General features: G+C 40.4%; 1 protein-coding gene across 1 annotated transcript; it reads right to left on the bottom strand.

The window, feature by feature from the left end:
- Nucleotides 1–1,244: 1,244 nt before the first annotated feature.
- On the bottom strand, nt 1,245–25,304 carry WDFY1 (WD repeat and FYVE domain containing 1). Its single transcript, XM_048955631.1, has 12 exons — nt 25,109–25,304; nt 19,281–19,348; nt 18,283–18,356; nt 17,088–17,142; nt 15,653–15,803; nt 13,231–13,343; nt 10,533–10,659; nt 8,984–9,089; nt 6,689–6,790; nt 5,831–5,961; nt 4,867–4,975; nt 1,245–4,145 (listed from the first exon to the last, which is right to left on the bottom strand). The coding sequence occupies exons 1-12, from the start codon at nt 25,243–25,245 to the stop codon at nt 4,086–4,088; spliced, it is 1,233 nt and encodes a 410-aa protein (XP_048811588.1). The 5' UTR covers nt 25,246–25,304; the 3' UTR covers nt 1,245–4,085.

The following is a 25,304-nucleotide window of genomic DNA, read 5'->3' as shown; positions in this document are numbered from 1 at the left end:
TGTGGGATTTCACTGTTAGCCAAGCCATTCAGAACTTGAGACTTCAAGTCTATTCAAAAGAAAAAGCATTACAGAGCTTTCATTCCAGTACACAAACATTGATCAATGTTAAAAGAAAAAATATCAGCGTCCTTCCCAAACCCAGCTTATTATGCAATCTGTCTACTGTGTAAAGTGAACACCACACCAAAAAATTTCATGCTAGGCTTGCCACCCAGCAGATCCAAAGCTTATATTGTTGCCAATCGCATAAAGACTGGGGAAAGTATTCAGCATTCTCACTTACAAAACCAATACACGTATTTTACCATTTTCACTACAAAGGCCTCATCTGCAGTTCTCAAATAGCTTAATACTCAACCAATCTAGAGTTCAGATGTACTATTTACAACCTATTATGCAATGGTCCACAGAGATCTACAAACAAGCTTTCCTGACTACAGATCAGTAATGCATTGCTTGTTCCTGGTCAATTTTTGTTGCAGCTAGAGAACAGGGTAAGTCAAAATGAGACATCTTGTTAAAAAGAAAATTACAGTATTATTCTGCATAAGCCATTCAACTACTTTTCAAAGGTGGAAAGAGCTTGTCTTACACTTTCAGATTCCTTCTCTTGCTCTTGTATATTCTGGGGAGCATCGAGCTACATCATACATGCCAACATTAAGGCACTCTAAGTGTTACAAAGCAACCAGTGCCATATTTGAGGCTCTGAACAACTGTGAGACATAAGGATGCTTCCTTGCTTGTCCACGTCCTTCTTCTGTGAAGAACTATCATGAAACAACCATAACCAGACCCTCTGTAGTTGGTGTCCTCTGTATTTATCACGTTGTAGACTCTACTTAAACCATCTAACATAAACTGGAGTTTCTCTTAACCCCTCAGGTAGTTCCAAGGATCCTAGGAAAGGGGTTGATCCTCTGGTACTGTGTTGTAAGAAGCTTTGCATACATCTGAAGAACTGGATGAACCAGAGAAAGGTCTGTACAAGCTGGCAAGGACACAAGATAGAGAGTACAGCTGTGCATCCTTAACTGGGACCATGCAGCAACTGTTTGTCTCTAGGCTCACTGGTTCATCATGGCCTAGTGTTGTGGCTCATTCAGCTCCAGTGCAGCACATCTGAGAAGCCACACTTCCAACCTAGAATTTGAACGTGGGCTGTATGAAGGAAACAGTGTAGAATGGGTGTTGTTGGTTCATACAATGAAAGAAAAGATGGATCATCCAAATAGACTAAGTGAATATCAAGAAATATTTTATTGTACATGTAATCAAAGTTTTAAAAAACAGACAAGAAGGAGCAAGGGACAGATTTATCTAGCATTGCTTAATATGCAGAGTACAGAAATACAACTAGTAAAGACTGAGCACATACTAATATCCTTTGCTCCCCTTCCCTGCCCCCAGTGAAAGAGGTTATACAAGCAATATTAGTAAAGCTTCAAATCAAGCTTTCTCAGTAATTGCACACTTGAGCTGACATAATTGGAAGTATGTTCAGTTTCATGAGAGTATGTGTATTCAAAAGAGTTGTTCATAAACCAAAACACCATCTCTTTAGTGGTTTGTAAGCATTACTTGTTTAACACCAAGAGTATATTTAAATGACTAATGACTTAGCAGCCATAACTGTCTTGCTATATCTGAACTGACACTATATTTAAGTATATCAATTATAGAAAATAGATTCCTTAGGTTTAAGAATATGTAGTAGAGAATATATTATCTAGTGTCAAAACCTTAATGTAAGATAAGTGGTTGTCGAGAAGTGGAAGTATTCACAAAGAAGGGGAGGGAGCTGCATGCTGAATTGGGAAATGTTGACTAATCAGAACTAAAAAAGCTGAAGCTCAGGAGTATTGGTTGCAAAGGAGTTATTACACTCCAGTATAACTGGTGTAGGAGTTTCAGAACGCTTGGTTTAAAAAGAAAACAAAAAAAACCTATTCATCCCACATCCACACTAAGCTTCCAGCTTAACACACCACCCTAGATCCTCCTTACCACAGCAGGTAGAATCTTAAACAGCTCTATCCATGTCATCAATGCTCTGCCTTACACCCTCCAAGGAAGAAGACTGCCATTCTGTTCCAAAATCAGATAGGAAGAAGTCCGAAAGCGAATGCAGAGCATTACTGGGGCTCACTTACTCCCTTCAAACATTCAGCTTTCTTCCCGAGTTACAAGGGTGAAGGCCTTGCAGCAAAAGCTGTAATTTTTTCCAGTACAAGCCAATTTACTCTCAATAAGAAGAAAAAAACCTTTACCAAAAAATGTAAGCTATACAGCATGTATCAAGGCATGAATCAGATCAGTGTGACAAGTGCTAAATCCTAAATTGAAAGCAAGACAATTTTTGGGATTGACACAAGATAGATCTGTTTATTTTTCATTGGCTTAACACACCTGGCAAATTAAATGACTGCTAGCAAAACTTCTGGAGAATGGCCAGGGAAAGGTAGACAAAGCCAGATCCAAGATACAATATTCTGGATTCTAATGCCCTTTTGAAGACTATCAGCTTTTCAGCTTAAAACAGCAGAGAATCTTGGTATTACTTACACCATGATCTTCATATCCTGTAGCCTATAGCATGGTCCGATGCAGATTATTAGCATCAAGTTAGACAACCAGGACTTGAGCTCACTAACACACATAGCACCACTTGATCATTGCTGCATTAAAGTCAGTCTAACCTTCTAATCCTCCGCCAGAAAGTGCCTGCTACCTCTGACAGCTGTACAACACTATCGACTCTGGGCCAGAGACCTACCCACATTCTGTCTTCACAAATACACACCTGTTTTCAGAGAAATCTAAACAGCTCTAAGCTTAGAACTCTGACATGTGACCCGAGCTTCTGAAGTTCTCTTTTCAGTACTCAGAAGTAGGAAATTCGTGACTGACAGACCAGTTTATTGCTAATCTCAGTTATTTCCTGTATATGCCAAATACAGTTTTTAAAGCCTCCCAGTTCCTCTTCACAGCTCTCAGCTTTAACATCGGGAACAGTCGATACAGATCTTAGAATTAAGACTTGGGTGCAGGGTAAGAAACAGCAGCTGTTCTGTATCTCAGTAACTACCACTTTGGAAAGTCTCAGTTTTAGGCAACACCAAGGCAGTATTTAAATGTATGCTGCATTTTAGCAGAGATAGGCTACCTACCATTAAAGAAACATCAGCCTTTCCACAGGAAAAAGTCTCTAAGACTTAGCTGGCCATTTTTTCTTAGCCATGACATTTAACAAAGCAGATTTACTTAGCTTCCCATTCTAACAGCATTACAGAACTGTCAAAGCATATGGCTCATCCCAATGGCCTGTCTTTAAAGTAGAGTAGCTGGGCTGCACATTTTAGTAAGACCTACAGAAGTTTGTTAGCTATGCTAAAACTCTACTGAAGAGCCTAGAAGTGTTTGAAGAATTACCAACTACCTAAACAGTTGTCCCACAGAAGTGATTTCACTGGTGACTGAATTTGAAGACAAACACTACAAGAAAGTCAATAAAGGAAATCTTGTATGTTCAAAGGTTCTCTTACTATCTCATCTGAAAGAAGCTACCTGCCACTTTGAAGTATTTCCTCCTTCCATAGGAATAACCAACATACCTTTTGGAGGCAGTATAAACAGTGACTGCTCAAAAGTATTTATACAGAATTGCTTTTTGGAAGAGAGAATAAGTTATTTTACTACTTGAACAAACTGAACGTACTATACTCATTTTACTCTGATAAGTTTAAGCTACAAAGAATCTGTACAAGATATATCAGCAGAGATAGCACACTGTTAACACTACATATAAATCAAGTAACAACAGGTCCTTTCATCAAGGTGTCATATTGCAGGTAAGCCATTTTACATTAGTCCAAGAGGTTGTGAAACTGCACTTCCGCACCAAGGAGATTCCTGGTGAGCCCAACAGAAAAGCTGTGCTCTATAGAGGTGACTGTCCATCCTGGAACAGCAGCAGGAGAAGAATCAAGCAACCAGTGTTTGCAGTAATATTCTTAAGAAGGATTCCACTCATTGGGTGCATATTGCTGTACATAAGGTGCATAAACCTGTCAGGTATTAGATCAACGTGAAGAGAAGCCAGTTGCAAGGCTGCAACCAACTACTGGCGTCATGTCCCAGATCTAGAAGAAAATAACGTGGAGAATTATATAGCAACAATAAGACCTAAAATATATTTCTCTAACAGGCACAGAAGCAGACAAAGACTTCTCTGAACACGAGGTAGTAAATGCTGTTTAAATTGGATTTGAGGAGGACAGGGAGGTACACCAGCCTTACAAACCAACTGCCAAACCTCAGTCTCAAAAAAATCTACCTTCTAGCAGTTCTCTGGAGGTCTGGTCTAAAAAACTGCGCTATGCAGTTTGATATAAACATACTTAGAAAACAACAGGGATGGCCTGGAAGAGTCTTCGGTTCTGACTATGGAGGATGCATAATTTAAACATAACAAGATTCTACATCAGTCTGATTTCCAAGTCACTGTTTCATAAACAGGGCTTTCAGTGGCAACGCTCCAAGAAGCCAGGAAGCTCAGAGCTTGCCCTTTTTATCATGTCTCCATCTTTAAAACCACTAGCAAATTCTGCTACTGCTGACACCTGCTTTGTTTGTCCAGAAGACACCAATGGTAACCATTTCTGACAGCTAGACTCTATACAGAGAACTTACAAGTAATTTCCTTATTCGGTTACACAAAGGACAGCCTGCAACAAATCTGATTCTTGCTATACAGAACAGTTAAGTTTTATAGCAACAGTCACTGGAAAGAAAAATGTAACTGCAAACATCAGTTCTCTACTGAATTTGTCTAATGGATGGAGGACAGAGGGACTTGAATACCTTCACAATCCGATCACTCCCACAAGTGACCATTAGTCCTCTGGAGATGTCCATGGACATGTGTGAAATGTTGTGCTTTCCTTCATGAAAGGTTGCCAGGGAAGTACGGCTGCAACAGAACAGTTCAAACAAAACTGAGCCATGAGATGAAGTCTAATGGCACCATTGCAGCACTGGAAAAGGAACTTCCAACAAAAATCTTTAAGTCCAAAGAACTGCAGTGCCGTATTAAAGGGGACAGAATTAAATCAGTGAGTCATGCTAAAGCATTGCTTGTATAATTAGTTATACGGGTGTGACAATTCCTGACTTTCCCTGCCTGTTAAAAATGCCAGAGCAGAAGTGGGAAATAACTTAAGTACACAGTATTCTTTCTCATTACATTTTTACCCCCTGACTACTGTGAGTAAGGTAAGGCACAGCATCCCCTTTTCAAAATCTTAACAAGATAAAAAAAAAAAAGTGCTCCTTCACAACTCTGCCTAATAAGACAGTAAATGATGTCTAACCCATGTCTAACCCAATTTGCTAGCATAAGAAAATAACGTTGGGCTGTGAAAACACTGTTGAAGAAACAATTTTCAATAAGTATACATAAACTGATGCATATACAGTCTGGCATCTGTGATGCATTATCAACCACCCATTTAGCAATTTTAAGTGCAATCAATAGCCCTTATCTACAAAGAAATAGAGATGAATTTGTTTCAACCCTAGATCTGAGCTCAGGAATAAGAATAAACTGGATATAAGAGCTTTAACACCACATCTGGTCTAACTTCACTCGCTAAGATACTTGAGAAATCTCTGCCATTATACTGCTTTGAGTGCCCAAACCAAAGGCTGCCTATTAGCACAGAGTCATCTTAGCATATCTTCATAACGCTATGTGAAGATGGATAGCAAGCACAAGAGTTTCAGCAACTCAGCAGCATCTCTTGAATTATTACTCCTTAATACTCACTCTTCATCCTTGATTGACTCAAAACAGGAATCACAGACACGGACCTGGAACTCAAAGCCCATGATTGGGTAACTTGACCGTTTGGTGCTGCACTTGCCACATACTGCTTGCCCACATTTTCTGCAGTGATGCTTCATGGAAGAAAACAAAAGACAAACAAAAATATCACTGCATTGTAACCCTTGATCATTTTATCAAACATTTGTTGAGTAACAACATGTAAGGAAGCCTTCAGCTCTTTTAAGCTCAAACCAAACACTCTGGAGTTCTAAATGGCTTTCTTGCCACCAGTAGGTTTACCTCTGCATCCTTCCTTCACATCTCTTCTTTCACAATCTTATGAGAGCAGAGGAAAAAGGGTTGGACTGCCATCCAAGGAAATACAGGTCCAAGAAAGCCAGAAACACAGTGCCTCAGTGTCTGCCTAGACCCTCCAGACACCAAGCTATCAGGATATGTTTCACACTGTTGTCCAGTAAGAGAAGGCCACCACTGCTTCACTGAACTGGGTACTCCACAACACGACAGGCTGCAGTTTGCTCAGTTACGGGAGCTGTGCGTTACTTTACACAACACTTGCTATCTGTCCACAGCTCCAGTGAACTGAAAAATTCAGAGAAACCCAATCAAGGACTCCCAGCACAGCCTTCTTTGGCCAGTGCTACAAGTTTGATGCAACACTTCTCACAGAATTAGAAAGTTTCTTAGCATTACCCAGAAGCTGTGAGCTCTCAATAAACACTCACTTCAAAGCACCAAAATACCAAAAATACCAAGACTTAACTGTGTTAGTGATTTTCTGTTTGCTTTTTGCTTAAGTGTTGAAGTACAGCTAAACACTCAAATGAGTGATCTCACCTGTCGCAACCCTAATGTCTTTGTGTCCCACATTTGCTTTATATTCCAGAAGAACGGTTGCTCACACTTCTGACAGGAATCACTTTCTAGCCACTGAGGAGCCTATAAAACAAAAGACATGAAAGCGATTAGAATTCTCTCAGCCAAGGAAGTTTGTTTTAAGAACCCACAGTGAAGTTTTATTTGGAAAAGTGCCATCTTAGCTCTGGGTTTTAACACAGCAGATTACCTTGGGTACAGTACAAGGAAGTTAGTACAAAACACAAACAAAACACAAACAGAATCTCAAGTCCTACAGTTTGTTACCAAGAGTTATGCACCTCCTACAATTTTTAAGCCCAAAGCTATATGTGATAAAAAAATAAATTCAAACACTCAAAGACTGCAGCTTTGGCTGCCTAGACAATTTCCAATGCCTTGTGTAATCTAAGTTCTAACAGCTACAAGACTGTCATGCTCCTCTCTACAGGGAATTCCAGAAATAAATTCTTGAAGCAGTGATCTTTTTTTGCTTCCTTAGGTTAGTTTAAAATCATTAAGAAATCATATGCATTTGCCATCCACATTTTCATTGAGCATTTCTCTTACCAGCACATAATTTTCTTGACATAAACAAACTATGCCAAATGAAAATAGGGCTTTCATACATTTCAGCACACTTGGATACTTTAAGGGATAGAACGTAAGTCAAGAATTTTTCTAGCACATAGTCTTGAACTGGAACATGTATACCACTTTATACAACTTTAAGCACCCAATGGGGAACTCTCCCTGAAACCTGACAGCAAGAAAGCTGGAACAACCATGAACATCTATCTTCAGTTCACTTACATCCATTACTGATAGCAATAAAACAATAACATTGTCAGTTACATCATCTCACCACAAACATTTATTAATACCAAATGTCCAGTCTGTGGACCTTCAACCTTGACTGCATCCCCATCCTTTCACCATGCTAGTGGAAAATATTGTAAAGGGTGGTAAAATGTCCAGCATGGGAAGTGGGGAGTGGGAAGGAAAACAGAGGAAATAATTGTCACTCCACCAAGGGCAATTTTCATATTGCTTCTGTTACTTACAAGAGCTGTTTTCAATTAATGATGCTTTTTAAAAGACACCAGTTTAACTTCTTAGTTCCTCCTAACAGAAGGGCAGGATCTCTTCTTGTTTTATTTTCAGGCATTAAGTAGGCTACAAGACTGCGATTATTACTACTAACATACAGTTGGAACTGCCCAAGATCAATAGGTACAGCTGGTAGTGGAGTTACCATTCCTTCTAAATAAAAAGCTTTTCTTCTAATCTTATGTGCCTTACTGCATATTTGAAGATACCTCATAACATCACCCACCAGCTGACCCTTCAAAGGCAGCACATTCAGCACCCTACAAACATTTCATTTCTTTGCTTTTGGATTAGGCTTGGTTGTGGTTTTTCCAACAAGTTCTGAAACATCACAGCTGTTCTAAGGTAACTGCATTATTTTAATTGTGTTAAAATTGCCTATTGTTTAGGAGCTGTCTTAATCCAGAAGAAAAATCCTAATCGTATAATAAGCCAATTGCTTGTAATCATAAACATACACAAAGTCACTAATACTCCAGAAGTTCTAGAGAGATTTTCATGCTAAAAATGTTAGCACCATCACACACAGCATTCAGTGTGCCCAGCGTAGGTCAAAAAAGCAACAGGATAGGGAAGGCTGAACCTTAAATCACCTTATGGGAACAACCAACACTAACTCATATGACTATGGCTAATGAAAGGCAGCAGTAACATGTATCTTTTCAGTTCTTATGGTGAATATGAATCGATGCAGAGAGAATGTGGATGGCAGGTTCAGGTGACGTGCTCTGAGGTCTTTCATAAACAAACACACACATTCTATGGACTGAACCTCCACATTTTGACTTGTATCTCAAAATCAACACCATGTCTTTATATGCTTTGACATGAATTGAGAACTTAGTTCAAGACTTCTGAAGTACAGTCCATTTGTTTCTGTATTGCAAAGGCCTGCCTACTTCAGAGCGTTCCAGTAGCAAGGGCTGTAGCTATCCCAGGCTCAACATGTCTCATTGATATGGGAAACTAAACCCTCCCAAGCCTGTCCTGCGCATTTATCCATTACAGTGAAAACCACTAAAACCGAGCAGGTTTTAAAGACATTGTTCAGTGTAAAAGTTTCAGGCAACACAAGGAAAACAGACAGGGTAACAGATTAAGAAAAGCTGTATCAGCCTCCAAAGAGGAAAAACAAAAACATGTCTTTTACCTAGAGAATGATCTTACCTCTTCTCGGCTGATATCCATGTTCCAGACTGCAATTCCTCCATCAGCTGAGCAAGATACCAGCTGCCGTGTCAGCTGAATGTAACAGATAGCCTGCACCTTGTCACTGAAACAGAGCACACGTTATTTATCCACAGGCACTTAAATCAAGCCTAGTTTCCCAGAAAAGCCTGATTGATCATTGGAGACTTACCTAGAAAGCTAAAACTGATTTCCAGACACTTTTTGCTAAGTCTACATAGAGCTATGATGATGAGTGAATTGATGCTGCCACGTAAGCACTACTCTAGCATCAGGATGTTCACAAGAACACTGTTGTTACAGCCTTGACCAGAATACCAGACGTACAGCTCTATATTAACATTTGCTGGCAGAAAGCACTGACAGTGAGCAGAGAGCAATTTGCCTCAGAGTGCAGGTGCCAACTGCGTTAGCAAGGAAAACCACTTACCAAAACAGAGACAACTGGAAAAATCAAGAGAAATGCTTGTTTCAGGATATAGCTAGAAAGCAGATGGAGCTTCTACTTTTGCTAATAAACCACAGTAAGACTGTAGTTGCAAAGAAAAACATGCATTCACCAGTAAGACAGATGGCTGAATCCTGAACAGAGTCATGGCAAAGTGAAAGTCAATCCAAATAAACTGAACAAATGATCTCAAAAAGTATTAAATATGCTTTGCAACATGTAAGTTTAATTTAAAAAAAAAAAAAAAAAACATTCTGCTTTTCAGAACTCATTTTCCCATTCAGTACAAAGTTTGATGCTACGTGAGATGTTAAATGAGAAACTAATAATGTTATTAGTCTTCAACAGGATACATGATGCAGCACTAACAGCAGCATAAAGTTCTCCAGTCACTGCCACCAGTTACACTTCTGTAACCAATACTCTATTAGTTCTTTAGTCTTAAAACTAAATCCTCAAGATTTAACAACAGCTGTAGGGTGGAGGCATCTACAAATTACACAAGAGGAGAATATGCACTATACGAATACATCTTTGAACATAAACAAGGTCTCTATAACCACTGCATTTCTAAGTAGTAGTGGTGAACTGCCAGTCAGATTGAATTAAGGGCCTAGACTTAAGAGAAGCAGCTAGATAGTGTTGTCCCTCTAAAAATACTGACAATAATATGAAATTAAATACAAACAACTACATAATCCACAGAACAGTGAAGATGAAACATGCTTATGAAATCCAGAGATCCACTCCAGTAATTTAGTTTATCACCTCACAGATCCTCACAAGTAATTAAGTGTTTACAACGTAGAAGCATGCAACTTTATGTAAAAGTTCAAGCAATGTGATTGAAGACTACGTTTTTGTCACATTCTTATGGTTTAGAAATGCCAACCCTGACCAAAAAATGTTATCAGTAAGTGCTTTCCTAGTACTGGTTATCCTTCTTTCCCTCGGATATCTTCAGTTATGCAAAAAGTTCTCTTTGTTATTCACAAAGATTTAAACATTTTGTCATGCTATTTAGCCTTCCTCCCACTCTGTGTTTGTTACAGAATATTCAGAAAAAACACCATTACATACTGATGGCCCTGGAGCAGCAATGTCCTTCCTTTCCTTCCACCAATATCCCACATGATAATGCTGTGATCAGAGGCACCCGAGAAGAGCAGTCGTTGAACAGGATCCCACCACAGGGAAGTAATACTTCCTATGAAAAAACATTCTGAAGTTAGGTCTAAGGGAATAAGTGCTATTAAAGTGAAACTTGACGAACTCCCTTAGTACAGTAGCAAATATTGAAAGCTTTAAGGCAAAGGTCAGCATGCAAGATGTGGTCTTGCTAGAGAGGTAAAGACTGGTGACAGAACAAAACCATTCTGAAGAAGAATATCAGAAGCAAAGCATATTTCAGAAAGTTTGAGAGTTATCAGTTTTCTGCCCCTTGTATTTGTCTGCATGGTTTTAAGAGCTAGCAGGTTGTTATGCGATCTCTAAAAGGTGAGAAGTGTCAAAGCCTTCCAAGCAGAAAATAGTATCCAGAACACAGCAAGGTGCTCACACAGTGGTTACAGACTCAGTGCACAACATTCGTAGGTAAACCAAGCTCTTTACATAACTATTTTTAACATGAAAATAGTTGGAATAAGAAACTAAGTGACCACTGGGAGTCTGTCAGCAAATTCAGACACTGTGTACTGAACTATAAAACCACTTTCAGAAGGGCCAACCTGACTGTGCCTCTCCTTATTCAGATGAAGAATTTAGTCATCCAGCCACACGAGTCAAACTAAATCTGATATGCACGGTAATATATAGCAGACTGAAGTAGTAATTTTGTCACTCACGCCACCTACACTTCTGTGGTTGTGGGAACTTTTTTTTCCCTGCTTGCAGACTGACATCCTTCCCTTTAACTAAAGCATTCTTCCATTGCTCAGTTGTTATCAAGTCTTGTTAGTCTGATAGCAAGATGAAAAGTAATTATAGCCCAAAACATTTCCTTTCAGCTCTCTGCAGCAAGAGATCTGTCTTGTTGCTCTCAGGACTATTATCACTTTCAGACTGACCCATCTGGGAGTAGTTATCTCAGAGAACAGTGACCACCTGCTCCATATCAGGCAATTTAAATGTTATTTTCAGCACTACACAGAGTGGCCTATTAAGTACAGAGAATTCTGGAAGTTGTCTTTTGGGACAAACTCTAAAGCCATTTAAATTGAAAAGTAAACAGTGCTTGCTTACAAAGTCACAGTTAAAGCAAGCACTGGAAAAGGAACAAGTCAAAGTAAGACCTCTGAAGTCTAGCACGCACAGTTCATTCAGAGAACCAGCTGCCACTCAGGTTTAGAGTTACCTGGCCTAGGGGATCTTACACAGACACCTGGGAAATAGGCTACACAACCTGTTTTGCTTTAAGAAGGTGGAAAAAAATGGAAGATCTCAAATTACACTAACGTAACAAAACCTGTTTCAGTCTCTCTAGTTGAACCAGCTTTTATAACAGACCAGTTCTTAGTTTTGAGGACCACAGTACTCTTAAGTAATTTATATGTAAGCCAAAGTTGTCTGCCACAGACAGTACTTAGAAGCTCATTGCAGCTCAACAGACAGAATTAGCATTGTGACATCCAGACATGCCGCTTCCAAACTAACAATACCATCTATCAAGGAGATGCATTTGAATACAGACTGCTACAAAACATTCGGAGGAGGTAAAGCAGGGCCAGGAGGATTATTTTGCATTTAACTGAAGCAGTCTGAAACTGAAAGCAGAAGATGCATTTGTCATTTCAAAAAATTCCAGTTTACCTTTCCTACTCAAAGCCAACTTTGTCATTTCACAGCCCTGCAAGCAGTCTATACAGCTTTAGCAAAGTCTACTCTATACTTAAAGCTATTAGAAAACACAGCCTTTTCCAACGGGCCAGATACTCCTGATCATGTAAATTCACCCCTTCAAAAATTAGTCAGCTGACACTGAAAGTTGTCAGTATCACAGTAGTCACTGCCTTATTTCCCTCAGCACATCAGTAAATAATGTGTTCCTTCTGTAAGTTTGCACTCTTGCCTTACTCATTACTGCAGATGATGGCTCCATATCATGTTACAGACTATTTGGTTCTTCATGTTCTTCATCTGATAAGGGCTTCAGCTATACTACATGAGATGAGACATTTGTCTCTGACTAAACAGCTGATTCTAGAAGGCTCCCAAAACCTCTTGCATATAGCTTAGCTTCTATTGAACATAGGAAATCACAAACTAAAATTTCATAACTGAATGACCAGAGCAGGAGGGACCTCACTGGAATTAAACAGCTTTTTAGCATCTAGATTTGGGCTTGCTCAAGCTACTTGTAAGTATTATATTAACACTAGATCTGGGGGGGGGGGGGGGGGGGAAAGAAGAAAAAAAAAAAAAAAGCAACACATTCTAGTTCTTTCTCTTCAGCATCAAGGAGACTAAAGTTTTTAAAGGTGGCCATCTAGTGGATAAGTTGCACTTAACTGAATGCATGTTTACCTTTATTTTCTCATCTACAATGAAAGTACTTCTAGGTGTATACAGGACTAAGATTTCCCTACAGCAAGGATGCATCTGTTCTTTAAGAAGTAGTTAACTTGTACTGCTTTGAAAATTTTCTGATTACTACGCTGTACTAATTGTCTGTGCAATATGTATCCTTAGGAGCTGCATATCCAACCAAATGTCTCATCCTGATTTACAGTAAGGCATTATAACCTGAGTCAGTTGGAATCAAGAGAAAGAGTTACTTTACCTTCGTGCCCTTTGAGCGTTGTGATAATTGAGCATGTGTTCTGCTCAAGCTTCAGAAGGGTGATCTGTCCAGAATAATCACCAACAAATGCATACCGAGTTTCATAATCATATCTGAACATCAATCAAGGAGAATCCTCATTTGTTCTTAGAAGTATTTTAAGAGATTGAAACACAGAACATACACATCAGTTACAAAGTCAAAACAAATTGGAGAAGAACATCTTAGTATGCTGGATAAATATTTATGTAACTACATCTAAGAGGGCTGGAAGCTGCATTAGTTTAATACTTTTCATTTCTCTCTTCTCACCCTTCCATACATAAGCAACTAAGACAGTATGGAAAATGACATAAGTCATTAGAGAAGCCATGAGGTAATCCATCCCATCATTTAAAATAATCTCAGTAGATTTAAACCATTTCTAACACGTTTACAAAACATACTTGTGATCTTCCACAAGAGATGCCTTAGGCTACTTGTACTACAGAGCTACTAGCAGAATTATTCCAATGGTCACTGGGTGCTACTCAGATTTCCCTATAAACTCTCAGTTTCCTAGCATGTTCCTGGCTACCACCCCCAGAACAGAAAAACTAAATTCAAGGATGTTGACCATCCACAGTTTACCTTACAAGTAGAAGCATACTCCCACTGTTCTAGCTACTGAGAATAAGAGATCATCCAATTTATGTTCTTGCTCTCCACTTTCAAGCTTTCTGCAGGTCCTTGAACACACTACAGAAGACTGGAAAGTATTTCAGAAGGGGTTCTGCTACGAAACACTGTCACAAAAGCCACAATACATCCTAGTAGAACCTGTTAAGGAGGTCACACACTTTGCATCACAACAGTTTTCAGATATTCCATTCTTCTTACTATGCAACTAATGTCTCCAAAAACTAGAGGATAGGAAGCTGGATGGAATCAGACTTCCACATCCAGAAGAAGTATGCTATTCAGGAAATAAAAACTAAGAAAAACCCCATACATCTGACTCCACATAACCCAGGAGTGGTGTATTAACTCACCTGTCCTTTCGGAGCCACAAACAAAAAAAACCAGAAGCAGCTGCTAGCAATGTTGCCTATTCTCCACAACAGCAAATACTAATGTTTAGGAACAGAGTACCAAGAAGTTCACCACAAGTAAAAAAGCACAGGTTTTGCAATCTAACAACACTGAAATCTCTTAAGCCCACAGAAATCTTGAGACAAACGAGTCACTTTCACCAAATCCATTAAGTTCCCAAATGTGTGATCCTTTCCTCATCTTGGAAGTTCATGCTGGCATAATCCCTATTAATCCAGTAAAAAAGAGGCACTCTGCTGTGTTTTTCAGAAGCTTACATATAGGATTGTTAACAAATGAATGCCAGGGATTCTGCTGGTAGAGAAATCAAGCAACTAGCACACACGTCAGAAAGCCAGTTCTTCCAAACTGAAGTCAAAGGCATGATCAGTTTGAATGCCTTTTCAAATGCCACAGTCTTCAGTACAGAAGAAGCACAACTTCGGTAAATTTGGAAATTTACTTTGATCTTGATAGAAAAGGTCATGTGCTTTTCTCTTCATAACAAACCGTTCCAGTATTTACAGTAGTGTTATAGTAGTTATAGTAATAGTAGGGCATTCTATACTATAGTACTATAGTAGTAGTAGGGCATTCAGTGAGGCTCTGCAGCATCAGACTGTTCTGTGAGCAGTCACATAGCACGCACACCAATTAACCCGACCCCGTGCTACACTTGGCCAAGGCGAGCAGTGTGTTTGCAGGACATAAAACCCCGACTTCTGGAATAAAGACAGCAACAGAACAAAACAACTACAATACAGCTTTGTCAGCTCTTCAATCAGTAAGGCAGGCTCTGTACAGTTTTAGGATTTATGGGATTTAAACCCATGTTCAGAAGTTTTAACATATAAGCTACAAGTTTTCTACATCTTTTACATAAAGAATACCCTGAAGTACTTACAGCTGAAAAGACAGTAAGAATTCTTAAGCTACAAATGTTGCAGTTAAAAGCAGTCTGCAGAAATGCAAACAGCACAGACAAGTCTCAATCTGACTTGTAGGTTACAGATTGTTCAACAGATGCTAGTGTGCATTGGTGTCCTGAGTGACATGACCAGAAAGAACACAGGTCAAACTGCATTTCCACAACACACTGACCAACATCTCAACATCAGGAACTACTACACATTAAAGTTTCTACAACTCATGATCACAACATCCCCTCTACAATCTAACAAAAGCTAACAGAAGCACAGAAGCAGCAGTATTTAACATCACATCAAATAAAGGTTTGTGGACTTGCAAGAGATTTCAACAACAGCTTTTTAGATAAAAAGGAAGGAACAACTTGAGCTAAACAAACAGTAGTTTTCCAGTTTCCTGAGCACCAATCGTTTACAAAGGATACTGTAGACATGAAGCCCATGAGGTGAAGTAATGCCTCCCCAGCATACTCCCACTCCTGGTACACATCCAGCTGATGCACTTGTCATGACCAGTGCTGATAACCCACTCTGATGTCAGGCAGAAGGTAATAGCAGACACTCGATTCTGATGAGCTGTGGGAAGAAAAAGATTCTGGCTAGTTTTCCCTAGAAATTGACATGTGCTTTGCAGACAGACAGAGGCCAAAGGTGATATCTGAACAAGGTTATACCATCACATTATAATAGCCTATAGGCTAATTTAAAAGGCTAGAATTGTCCTGCTCAGTATATGCCTTATAAATAGCTTAAGTGAATCAAACATGCTTGTCAGCTGACTTAAGCCTTTCTCCCACAGAGGGAAGAGATGAGTTCAACCCAGATACCCGAGATACTCTGATTAAGCAGCAGGTAAACCCCCAGCTTCCTCTAGTTAGAAAGCAAGGATTCATTGGGAATAATATAGTACATCTAAAAAGCTTAAATGTTTTAAGTGCCTCCTACCCGATCCCAGGGGATTTACACTCAGATTCATTCTTTTAAGCACCTGAAAGTCTCTCTAATCCATAGCATTCAAATTGGTACCCAGTCAAAACCAAATCCCACTGGCTTTGTTTAGAATGCTACCACTAAGCAAGAAGTTACATGAGCTTTAGAAAGAACTCTCTCCTAAACTCTAAGATGTAACTATTCTATTGAATGAGTTGACAAGTCATCTACTTTAGGATAAAGGGAGTCTTGTTGCTTTAAGAACAAGGCCTTGTTCTTGTATGCAAGAACATTGCTCCTATTGGTGTCAGGGAGTCATAAGACACACCGTACTTTGTACCACTACATAATCTGTAGCTCTTAAAGAATTTCCATCAGGCCCTCCATATTATTATTCCGATTTTAACCCGCAATCATGTTTTATATTTCTTCCAAGAATGCACAAATGCTGAAAATTTAACCTCCATAAAACCTAAAATAATCCCTATTTCCCACATGCCAGAAAAGGTCTTTTTCACCCGTATTGCTCTCCCAAAAGACAGAGACTCTCACTTTTAGCTAGTAGTAATTTAGCCCAGTAATTACAGAATGGAACTTGCAAATATCAACCACACCTTTAGAAAGCTCTTACCCTACACATTGATGCAGTACAGCTACATCACTTCAAGAATAAAATCTGAACTTGTTAGATCCGGTTCATTACAAGCACAAGCTAATGATGCATTGAGCTTTGGTAATGACTGCAATTCAGACTCAGCTGACTGAGGATTACTCAATAACAATGTTTATCTTATGGTAGTTACTCCCAACTAAGTGACAACTGGAAGAGTATTTGAACTTCAGAAATCTCTGACTCTGCCCAGTTTCTCAAGCATTTTAGAAGCCCCTCCTTCATACATACATTAGTGTAGACACTGGTTAACAGTTTACCTGGATAGGTCTTCACAAAGTTCATCTTATTGAAGTCCTCTGAAATATGAAACTCCTAAAATCAAAGTGGAACTGTTAGCAAAGATGTTGCAGTAACATTGGAATGAGTGGTACATAGAAAAAGAGCAATAACCTCACAGAACAGAATTTGCATCATAGCAGTTTCAGGCTAAAGCACAACACATGGATATGCCAGCTGCAAATTACAGTTATTATACTAACATGTATTTTTACCACAGAGTATTTTCTGAGGAAATACTATAGGATGAGATGAGACCTCATTAGCCCCCAGCAGGAACAAAAAGAACTCTGTCTTGCTGTATTTTTGATTTAAAGATCTGAAACTTCATAACGAAGAGACAAATTTAAGTGAGAGTATTCTCTATTTGATTCATTAGAATATACAGAATTTTAAAAGTTTTAGCTTATTGATAGTTAGCTATTTCTATTTCTGACATTCATATAATACCCTGTCTCCTCACAGAACACTTATTCTTTTGACCTTATCTTCAAAGAGAAACCACTAAGACATCTGAAAGTCATGGGGCTTCCACTCCTTTGCCAAGAAAGCTGGGAAGAATAAAAACCTGCTTTCTATTGTGCTGTATGTACCCACTCTCCAGGAGCAGAAAAGAAATGACAGCTGACGAGTAGCAAACCAGAAAGACTACTTCTCTAAGAGAAAGACATACAGTTCTCTATGCATGCAAGAGACAATCCACTGAACCTAACCCTGCCTTTCCTACTGCAGGACTAGTGTTGAAATTTCAACATCATGAAAAGGTCTGCAGTCAGTTCAGACACATGCGACTGGATCCTGGGAGATCAATACTTCTGAACATGCAAGCTAGCTGCATCACAGTCCCTGTTAGTGTATCCCCCAGGGCACTTCACACAACTTAATATATTCCTTGAAATAATTCCCTACAAAGCATAATAATCCAGGCTCATTGCTACACTAGTGCCTCAGTGATTTCTTGAGGCTAGTTAGCTCACATCTAGACAGGTAAATTCTTCTTTGCAATTCTCCAATGTGCTACTCAGGTGAATTGTCAAGGAGTTCAGCCATTTATTAATAACTGCATTCCAAAAAGAGGGGAAAGAAAACAAATTATCAGCTGCCAGCAACACTTGATGCTCCCAGACAATCTAAGCAATTCTGATCCATGTACTGAAAAGAAGTCAAGCAACTTACCATGATGGCTCCATTATCCTGGCCTACAAATATTCGCCTGCTGTCATGATGATAAGCCATGGCCGAACACGGAGCTGTCAAAAAAAAGAGAAGCCCTTGAAGTTGCTTAACTTGAAAATTATAAGAAGAGTACAGTGTTCTAAACCAATACCATCTCTTCTGACATCCTCAGAAAACATTGCCTGAAGTTTATTTAGAGTTTTAAAGCTACAGGACAGTGGAACATTACAGTGATCCGGGACAAATCCATTACTACAGACATGCTTTATTCTGTAAAAACCCTTCTAGAGCTCAATCTGAATAGTCTATTTTGAGAACTGACAAATGGAACAACTGCTGTAGTTCAGACCAACAGGAAAACAAAAAGATTACAGTTGGCATTTAGGATCCAGATCCTAAGCTACTTGTCTATAGCTGCAATGACACAGAACATCAGGGAGACCAATTCTTTGGTCTTCATTTAATATTTGAATACAAATTACTTCAGAAATCATCATTCCAAAGACCACCTTTGATTTTACTGATGATTTACTTTATCATCGTATTCTGCCTTTTTATATACGATAGGTATGTAGGCAGGAATTCTACATTAAAGAGCCTGTAGTGAAACATTCATGCGAGGTGATGCCTAGTACTGACACTGAAGATCTGAAGCAGCTACTCAGTACTACTTTCTTAATTATCTAAATGTTCAGAAGTAATAAAAAACATATACCTTGGGGAACAGAGAATATTCTTTCAGTTAACAGTTTGAAAAGTTCACCATTCAGCTGATGAGCTATTTGCCAGCATTTGAGACATCTTGAGCAGCAGATCCACACAGCAATTTACGTGGTGAAGGATCTGGTTCACAACAGAATACAGCTAGTTTCAAATTAAAGTCTGAGAGTGAGCTGTTGCAAAGCTCCCAAACTAAAGGTTACCAAGTGAATCCAGTGCTTGAGGAAAGAAGTATGCTACACTTGGCCATCACTTACCATCTCCAAGATTCTACTTACATGACATGGTGTGATAGATGCTGGGCCAGTATTGTCCACTGTCTCTCTTCAGCCATACTCGTATTGTTCTGTGTTGTGGAAAGGGCGAGGAGAAGACAGTTGTAAGTGCATCATCTATGGCATTTGAACTAGTTTGTTCCTTAAATATCAGCTCCAGGGATACAGGAGAATCAGCAATGAAGTAGGAAGTTATCATCAATTAAACACAAAGCTACAACAAACACACCCAAAGGGATTTTACATTTAGAAGTTAAGAGCACGCATGTAGACAATGTTAAAGTTATTGTAGGTCTACTTGAGACTTCTCCAAACTGCTGTGTCTTATTTGTAACTATTTAAATTCAACTTCCCCATTCCTAAATGGAAGCCTAAGTAATCTGTAAACACAGGTACCTGATAACTATTTCAAGAGACTCCAAATCAGGGATGGATTTGCTAAACCACACTGGATCATTAGTAAGAGTTTAACAAGAGTGTAAAAGGCAACAAGTATCTTGCATCTGGACTAGAACTCTGCAGAACAGGTTGAAGATGCAAAGGTAGCACTCTAATTTTGTAATTCCTGTAAGAGCTGTCCTTTAAAAAACTACTCATAAAATAAAGCAGACATTGCCTACATTCTTAATGTACTTCTTCCCTCTTCTAAAAGATTAAATCTTTACAGCTGAGTACACAATGCCTCAAAACAATCGAGATTTTCAGCTTTTGATAATACACCCTTCCACCATCTTCAGTGAGAAATGTGTATTACTCCAGTTCATTTAATGCTTTGCACTAAGATTGTCTCTTAAAAACTACGACTTCCTCCTTACTCTAATCACACCCTCGTGGTGTGGATGTACCTCACAAGCTAACACTGCAGCCACCACTTCCCAGCAACGTGCATCCACACCATCCTTACGATGCCAATGCCAGCTGTAGCAGAGGTCAGCTTTTTCAAGCAGTTAAACAGCTTCACCATACTCAAACTGAACTGTTCTGAACATCTCAGATGGTAGCTCACACCCATCCTAATTCAACCCCGTCACTTCTAGCAAAAATCAAGTAATTATTTTTTGCTGTAAACAGACTAAACAGACTAAGAGTTACTGTAGCAACTGACATAATGCATTGTTGATTTTTCCACAGACACTTTGTTTCCTCCCAGTATTGTGGTCAATTGCACTGGACTGGGAATTCACACGAAGGAAGCAAGGATGTGCTTTTTCTAAACAAATTTCTGAGAAGCATAATTTCCACAGTCGTAATTAATGACACAGTTGCTTCCTAAAGTGGACAGCCTAAGCAAACAGTTGCCAAAGCCAGCAAAATTAACTTCTGAAAGCTTCTTACTTCAGTTTAAGTAAGATTTTAGACTTCACTAAACTCATGCTTGCAAAGATAAGCAGTAAGACAGCTTTCTATCTAATTACATAAAGCTCTCAGCAAAATCTGAAGAGATTGCCTCACAGCAGCTCACTAACAGCCCGTGTCAAGATCCCACTTTGCAGTTCTTTCTCCTACACATCCATAGCTAGGGCCTGTCTCCTTTTCCTTGGGAGAATTTGTTTGTGAAATAGCAGTTCTAGCTTAAAGAACTAAGCAAGTTCTCTAATAATACCACTTCCACAGCCTCCTTCTACCACAAAACTGTTGTAACACGAGAACCATGGTGTCAACTCTGAAGCCCTCTGCCCAGAACTTGGTATTTATTTTATGAATGGGCCCTGTTCTCAGTACCAGAAAAGAGCTGCCTGCTGTTCACTTTCTACATGTGCCCCCTATTAAAGGCCTAGAAAAAGACAGGTTTGTTTGAAGGTAGTCTCAGTATGGATGTAGAAATGTCAATATGCATTAAGGATCACTCAGAGACAAACACACACCTTTTAAATTACAACAAACTTGAATATTTGAGAGTGGTGGGAAGAATTTTTTTTTAAGGCCTGAAAACTCCCCTAACATTGAATATTATTCATGAAAGAGCAATTCAAAGGGGTTTTGTTTGTTTGCTTAACACTAACACAAAACGATCTTGAAACAACACCAAAACATGGCCTTACCAACTGCTAGTGATTTTCTGTTTCCCAATGTTTCATTAACAGAACAAGTAAGCACCAGACAGTGATGGAGAAAAAGTCTGGGGGTTGAATGGGGAGAAGAAAATCCTTCAGCATTCCTACAGCATTTGCGGCTCATGCAACTTATGCAGCCCTCTAAAGCCAAATGCACGTCAGGGAAAAAGAAGTGGTGAAAGATCAGCAGGCAAATCCCAACTTGCCCCAGTACAAACAGCTGCACCACGGTTGTACAAGTACCGTGCCACTACACCAGTGCCATCTTTCAAAGACCTCCACATCACTAACAACTGCTTTTCTACCTTAGATCAATCACCAACAGTTGGTTTTCTGGCAGGAACAGAAGATTGCATTTTTCTGGCAGACAAAATAAAGTAAAAGTATGTAGACTGCTATTGACTGCGTTCCCAAAACAACATAAGGAATCTGGTATAACCACAGTGCAATGCCAGTTCAAGGACACAGCAGGCAGCTGATGCTTTTTGTCGATTTCTGCTCATTAAAGCATTAGTTTTGACCAACATTCAAATCCCACTAGAAAATCAGCAATTTAAGCAGCAATTCCAATCCAACGGCAGCTGCTGACTGTCACAGAGCACCAGTACTGAGGTATGCTAGTATTTCTACAGAGCCTGTTAGATTGCTATCAGTACAGAACCTTTACCTTCACTGAGGGGCCCCCACACTACCTTATTATCCCTCAGCATCCCCAGCTACCACTGGGAAACACACATCCTGCCATTTGTTTGCTGAGAACAAGGACATGAAGGTCAAGCGCAGGGATCTGACCATCACAGCCATGCAGCCCACGCTCCTTCTCAGACCTGAGAAGCCACACAAGCCAGCTGTGAGCAACAACCTCACCCACAGCAGGCTGAGCAACGTGCTGCCAGCAGCTCCAGGTGTAGCATGGGGGCAGGGGGCAGGCAAAATACCTGCAGGAGCACTGAGGTTATAGTCCTTACCAGGAACCTGCTGAGAAAGCTTCACAGATGGTAAACTCCCCAACTGAAAACAAAGATAATCCTGCATGTATTCCTGCCTCTTTTTGGGCTTCAGAGCACACTCGATTTTTATTGATATTCACAGACCTGCTGCGGTATTTTTTGTATCCTTGCAATAAAAATAGAACCATTATTTCTTAATGTAGAAAATAACACCTGGAATAGAAAGAACGCCAGCACTTCTAATGAAGATAATCCACAATGTGCACAGAGGATGTTTTCCTTACTATCTAACTTGTAAACACATTCCTGTGACTGGTTACTCTGAAATGCTTGCCAGCCTTAGCTTATCAAGGTTTAATACTTGGGCCCTACTGCTCTGGTATACAGCTCAAAGGGGTTGTACACAGCAACTCTTTGCTTCCTGAACTCTGTATTTGCTCACAGTGCCTGTTCTGCAGCATTAACACCTACGCCCCATTTTTATGGAACAAACAGGAGAGTAAAAATTTGATAACATGCTAAACTGCAGGTGAAAGATAGGTGAGTGAGTAGGCTTTGATGTACTGTGTACCTCTGATTAAGGCAATACAGCACAACAGTGTCTGAAAGCTTAAAGATCTCAGGGAGCTCCCTCTCTAAGGCAGGCTGCAAGAACTTAACTTCAGAAGTGCAAAACTTCTCTCAGAAATTAATGCATGCCCAAGCAGACAGCAGCCTCTCTTCTCTTCACACAGCTCTGTAACCGACATCAAAATGTGCACAGATAAAGATGCAGCTGCATTCTCAGCCCTTATCAGTGTAATCTAAGCGTGCAGGCTGCTAACCTTCAGCACTATACCTTGAAGGTTAAACAGCAGCACTGTCTGCTACAGGCCTCTGCCAGCCTGTACCACACAACTTCTTTTCAGGGTTAATGCAGAAGGGAACTCTTCAGAATCGCTACTTCCTTATCGCTTTCTCGTGAAACACATCAAAGCAAATTTAATGCAAGCACATTAAGATTCAACCCATATTGCCACTTAGAAGCTAACTACCCCATGCACATACAGGTTGAATAAAGAAGAAATTGCTCAGTCTCATCCCAAACCTACTGTCTAGGACAGATTACAGTTAGTTTTTTTTTCTATGAGGACAGAGACCAAGTCTATCTTTCAGCCAAAGCCAGAACCACTCAGTGCATGCAAACATCTCTGCTTGATGCAAATGAGGTGCAATGACTGCCTTTTGTTGAGCCATAGCAACTTGTACTGTTGCTTCAGAGGGTCAGAATTTAAATCCTGATGAATTTACATAGAGATTATCGAGTGCAGAAAGCTGTTTACCTCTTTACACAGCCAAAAATTGCATTTGGAACCCTACGAAGTCCTACTAAGCTGCGGAATCAAATTCTGAGAAGGCAGGTGCTGCTCCCTGCATTCTGAGGGATCACAGATCTCAATGTTTCCAATCTTTGGACAGTATGACACTCTGCAGTTTAAGATTATGAAAACACATAACATTTCAATACTCAATTGTACAGTTTGAGAAGCACACATGCCTTTAATCCTCAGACATTGCTAATGCTGTGCTGAGTGCTTCCAGCACCCTGGAAACTGGGAAAGAAGACCAAGAAGATGGTGGTATAACCCTAATGCTGGTATGCCCTCAGGACCAGGAGTTACCACTTCAGAGCACATCTTTGAAGGCTTATCACAACAGGCACCCAATCTGCAAAATAATATTCTTCGGGAACAGAAGCCTGACTCCAAGTACATCAGAAAACTATTCGTGGATAGCCTTTAGATGATGTAAGGACACCTTTGACTTGAGTTATCCCAAACTCACGGGCTTTCAGCATGCAGCAATGTGCTTTTACTCCACTCCCAGTGATTGATAGCTCATTTAAGAATGAAACGTACTAAACTTCACGGGGTAAAGAAAATAAAAAAAGGCAGAGGGAAATAAATCCAACTATCCCTTTGAGAACTGTGATTTGGTTATTTTCCACACACGATAAATAGAAACCAAAAGCAGAAGCTACTTGTTTTGTCTGCCTTTTGCCAAATTAAACTACTTCTAAGTGCTTGCTTTCCAGAAAGCTCAGCTGGCACTTGTGAGCAAGTAATTCCAAGCATGCCACTGAACAATACATTCTCACCACCTCTTCAGAGATGTGGAGACAGACCAGCACTCAGATTTCTCAGTAATGCTGATAATCAGTTTCAATAAGCACTATGGCTTCACGTTCTTTAATAGCAGATACACATTGTCAGGTGACCAAGGACCATCAGGAGCACAGGAGAGCTTTGCTTATCCATGCAGGTGTACCGTAACGTGTCCTGTACACAGTTTGTTACTTTCATCCCAGAAGAATGACGAATTCATTTCAAAGAATGACGAATTCATTTCAACCGGGCCAAGTCAGCACTCACCCTGTCCCACTCCTGCCTGAACGCCCTGGCTAACAGTAAGGTAACAAAATCAGGCTGTGCTGCTGCTGCTGCGCTGTTCCGGTTGTCCTTCCGAACATAACAATAAAGTCTAGTTAACCTTAACACAGGTACCCTGCCGTTTCACTCACGAGGAGCTGCCTGCTCTCTCCTTCCCGCTCTCCCCGCTCCGTAACTCCTCAACGCCCTCACAACCTCCAGCCCCCGCGCCGTCGCACCCCGAGGTCCCCTGGCAGGGCGTCGTGCCCCCGGCCGAGCTGCAGTGATTCCCTGACAGCAGCGGGCGAGGACTCACGGCCATCCGCCATCCCCCGCCACAGCCGCCGCCCGCCCGACGGAGCGGCTCCGGCCTCCCGCTGCCCCGCTCGGGGCCTGAGCGCGCGCGGTCCGTCTCCTACCTGTCCTCGCTGGCCGTAATAACGCCGTCCTCCTTGGGGATGAGGAGCGCGGCGCTCACCACGTCCTGGTGCCCCTCCACCTTGCTGAGCAGCACGGGCCGGCTGCTCTGCGGCCGCGAGTGAATTTCCGCCGCCATGTCGGCGCGGCGCCCCTCAGCTGACGGCGCGAGGACCGCCCGGCGCCGCCCCGCCCCGC

This window comes from Lagopus muta, chromosome 9, assembly GCF_023343835.1.
Source record: "Lagopus muta isolate bLagMut1 chromosome 9, bLagMut1 primary, whole genome shotgun sequence".
Taxonomy (NCBI): domain Eukaryota; kingdom Metazoa; phylum Chordata; class Aves; order Galliformes; family Phasianidae; genus Lagopus; species Lagopus muta.
The sequence above is the reverse complement of the archived record's forward strand: the minus strand, read 5'-3'. Positions and strand labels throughout refer to the sequence as shown.

Excerpts from the sequence above, each read along its gene's own strand:
- WDFY1 (XM_048955631.1), bottom strand. The coding sequence starts at position 25,245 with ATGGCGGCGGAAATTCACTCGCGGCCGCAGAGCAGCCGGCCCGTGCTG. Across the intron at positions 19,349-25,108 it reads ATTACGGCCAGCGAGGACAG|AACAATACGAGTATGGCTGA; the intron begins GTAGGAGACGGA and ends TCCACAACACAG. Across the intron at positions 4,146-4,866 it reads GGAGTGATCGGATTGTGAAG|ATCTGGGACATGACGCCAGT; the intron begins GTATTCAAGTCC and ends ATTTTCTTCTAG.